Raw genomic sequence first — 3,669 nt, 5'->3', positions numbered from 1 at the left:
GTACTTGAAGTGCACTTGTTGAAATTACTTTTTATAACTTTGTATCTTTATATTTGTAATGATGCGATTACCCATCTTTTCAAAGGAAATGGGTTAAGAAAGAGGTTAAAATGATGCCACAAAGGACACAGGTAAAGTACATCACGGAAAAAAAAATCAACATCTGGAAGTTTGATCAATATGTGGTTGATAAAGCCAATCTGGCAACCCTGTATTTGCGCTCAGGGGCGCTTTGGAGATGGAACAGAGAGCTGAGGAGAGAACAGAGCTGAGACTGCATGGAACAGCACTTCAGTTTATTTACGATGCATTTCTGATTTCCGTGATATGGGATTTTGCACATTTTAAACTTTCGTTTATGTTTAGTGATCCGCGTTTGCGTTTTTAACAATACTTTTTTTTCTATTTTTGTTGTTTTATTTTTCCTTTTTAATATGATCCATGGCGCACGGGTATTAAACTCTGCGAGCTGATGTATTTTATAATGTCTTGTGTGGGCATGTAGAGGATTAAGGAATAATAATTATACTAATAATAAAAATAATTCTTCGCGCAGCGGCATGGACGCGCCGGGTGGCATGGACGCGCCGGCGGTCTCCTACTCGTCCTCGTCCGCAAACTCCTCGTGGGAGTCGGGAACGCGCTACTCGCGGACAGCAGCGGCGGGGCTCGCAGCTCTCGTCGCCTTCCTCATCGTTTTCACAGTGGTGGGAAATGCGCTGGTGATGCTCGCAGTGTTAACAAGCCGTGCGCTTCGTGCGCCACAGAATCTGTTCCTGGTGTCTCTGGCTGCGGCGGACATCCTGGTGGCGGCGCTCGTCATGCCTTTCTCGCTCGCTAACGAGCTGATGGGATACTGGCACTTTGGGCGTGCGTGGTGCGGTGCATACCTGGCGCTAGACGTGCTCTTCTGCACCGCCTCCATCGGGCACCTGTGCGCCATCAGCCTGGACCGCTATTGGTCAGTCACGAGTGCCGTCCAATACAACATGAAGCGAACACCTAGCCGCATCAAGGCTGCCATACTGGCCGTGTGGCTCATCTCTGCCCTGATATCCTCGCCGCCGCTTTTCTCTGTGATGGACGATGGGTTGGCAGAGGGCACAGGGCAGCTTCCACAGTGCCAACTCAATGATGACACTTGGTACATTTTAGCCTCCAGTTCTGCATCCTTCTTCGTGCCATGCATCATCATGATCCTTGTCTACATTCGCATTTACAGGGTGGCCAAGACAAGAACAAGGACTGCTTCAGAGAAAAAGCCAAGCCTAGACACTGATAACGGCGTTAGCATTGCCACATCAGTGGTGAGGATGAATGGCGAGAGAGAGAACGGGCACTGTCCAGGGACACCAGGCATGAATGCAGATCCACGACCATCAATCCAGGCAGAGCCAGAACCCACCTCAACTTTAGAGGCCAAAAGCTGGAAGGAAAAAGATACAACACCAAGCAGAAGCCAGGAAGGCTCAAAACGTGGGTCATCATTGGCATCACTGGCATCAGAGACCAGCAGGCGGGCATCCCGTGCCAGCAGCAAGACACGGGATTTGTTCTCATCTCGGAGAATGTCGAGTGGACGAAGGAAGACCAGCGGTGGCGGCAGCATAAGGAGAAGAAGGGCATCTCAGGTGCGTGAGAAGCGCTTCACCTTCGTGCTAACTGTGGTGATGGGTGTCTTTGTGCTCTGCTGGTTCCCTTTCTTTTTTAGCTACAGCTTATATGGTGTATGCCGCCAGGCGTGCCACATTCCTGACCTCCTCTTCAAGTTTTTCTTCTGGATCGGTTACTGCAACAGCTCTCTAAACCCTGTCATCTACACCATCTTCAACCAGGATTTCAGAAGGGCTTTCCAAAAGATCCTCTGCTCACCCTGGAAAAAATCCTTCTAGAACTTTGCACACTGCAGATCACCTTAAGCTCTACAAGCTTGAGAGAAATTATTTCACAGAAATGGCCACCATCAATAAAAAAAATTTCATGGATGCTTTCTGAACACTGGATGATGTGTAATTTTTTCACGTTCTCTGATAATTAAATTTGAAAGAGACAGCTGGAATATATTAGTGAAAAGCAAGTCAGACGGTCTTCTGCCGGTTAGGAAGTGAATCATAAAGATGTGTAATAAGAATTGATTCTCTGGTTGTTGGAGAAAAAAATAGAGGTGAGCTGCTGGCTACTGGCACAGAAAAAGCAAAGCAGCAGCATGAGAGTGTGTATGCACTGCTAGTTGTAAATTTACAGATGTATTTATTTTTTATGCGAGCTCAAATGATGCTGTATTAAATAAAACTGTAAGAACATTTTTGTGGTTCTGTATTGTGTAGGAACCCTATTACTGCTGCTGTTATTGCTTTTAAAGAAGATAAAACATTCTCTCTCTCTCTCTCTCTCCTTCTGTGTGGTTTGACATTTGCTTAGTCATGTGTTACTCATTACCACAAAAGCCTTGACTGTATCAAAGAGACATTTGAAGCAAAGTTTGCAAAGCAAAATATGACTGTATGGACCATAACGGTTCGAGATAATTATGGAGAAAACCATTTTACATAGAACAAATGATCACCTTTGGATTTTTTGATTTTTTTTCCCTAGAAAAATGAATCAGGATGTATGTAATGTCATCAAATCAGGTTAAAGCAAGAGGCAGTGAGGCTTGGCAGACGATTAATTATTCCAAAAATCCATAAGCATTTGCAAAGTGGAAGCACAGATGCTTGTCCAGGCCGAACCAATGGCTGAAAAATAACCTACTTTGTAGTATGGCCAAGACAGTATACTGGTATGGATGTGTAAAATGGCATAATGTTATATGACATAGATAATGACATTATTCAAGTTAATAGTAGATGCAGCCCATCTGAAAATTGGTGTAAAAAGTGTTTCCATAAGGTTTGAATAATCTACAGAAGGATAAGAGCATTCCCATTAACAGGCCTTTTAAAAATATACATAGCATCTATAATTATTTATTTTTCAATTATCTTCGGACACTAAACGCAATCTATCAGCAACAAGAGTCATGCTTCTTTTACACTGGAGCTATACTATAATATGCTTACATACTATAATATGCGTTTAATTTTTGACCATTATTACCAGAGCAGATAAAGACGGTCCTTAAAATCATGTTCAGGGCTATGTAGTATACAGGAATGAAGTAGAACATATTTTACAGAAACATAAGCGTTGTAGGCTCCATCTTATTTATAGGTGCTCTGGTATGTTGTGAGTTGTATAAAATATCAGTGACTAAACTAACTAACATTATAGACATTATATGATTAAGCAAAACAAGGCCACTGGAACAACAAAGTGGAGGAAATAATATATTAGCAAAGCATGCTAGAGGATGCTGAAATTCTCATGAAAGAGTGACCATTATGACCACCTGCTTAATATTCTATTGGTCCCCCTTTTGCTGTCAAAACAGCCCAGACCTGTTGAGACAGGGACTGCAGTAGATCCCTGAAGGAGTGCTGTGGTATCTGGCACCAAGATGTTAGCAGCAGATCTATTAAGCTCTGTTAGTTGTGAGGTGCATGGATCGGACTTGTTTGTCCAGCACTTCCCACAGATGCTCAACTGGATTGAAATCTGGGGAATTTGGAGGCCAAGTCAACAACTCAAACTCGTTATTGTGCTCATCAAACCATTCCATAACATAGA

The 3,669-nt window shown here is 43.2% G+C and overlaps 1 protein-coding gene across 1 annotated transcript; it reads left to right on the top strand.

Annotated features, from left to right (window-relative positions):
- The first annotated feature begins 263 nt into the window (after positions 1-263).
- Positions 264-2,261, top strand: LOC131349340 (alpha-2C adrenergic receptor-like). The gene has a single exon (XM_058384944.1). It carries the CDS (start codon positions 561-563, stop codon positions 1,890-1,892), a length of 1,332 nt encoding a protein of 443 aa, XP_058240927.1. The 5' UTR covers positions 264-560; the 3' UTR covers positions 1,893-2,261.
- The last annotated feature ends 1,408 nt before the right edge of the window (positions 2,262-3,669 follow it).

Source organism: Hemibagrus wyckioides, linkage group LG29, assembly GCF_019097595.1.
Source record: "Hemibagrus wyckioides isolate EC202008001 linkage group LG29, SWU_Hwy_1.0, whole genome shotgun sequence".
In the NCBI taxonomy this organism is placed as follows: Eukaryota; Metazoa; Chordata; class Actinopteri; order Siluriformes; family Bagridae; genus Hemibagrus; species Hemibagrus wyckioides.
Note: the sequence above shows the minus strand (reverse complement) of the source record. Positions and strands in the feature narration are given on the sequence as shown.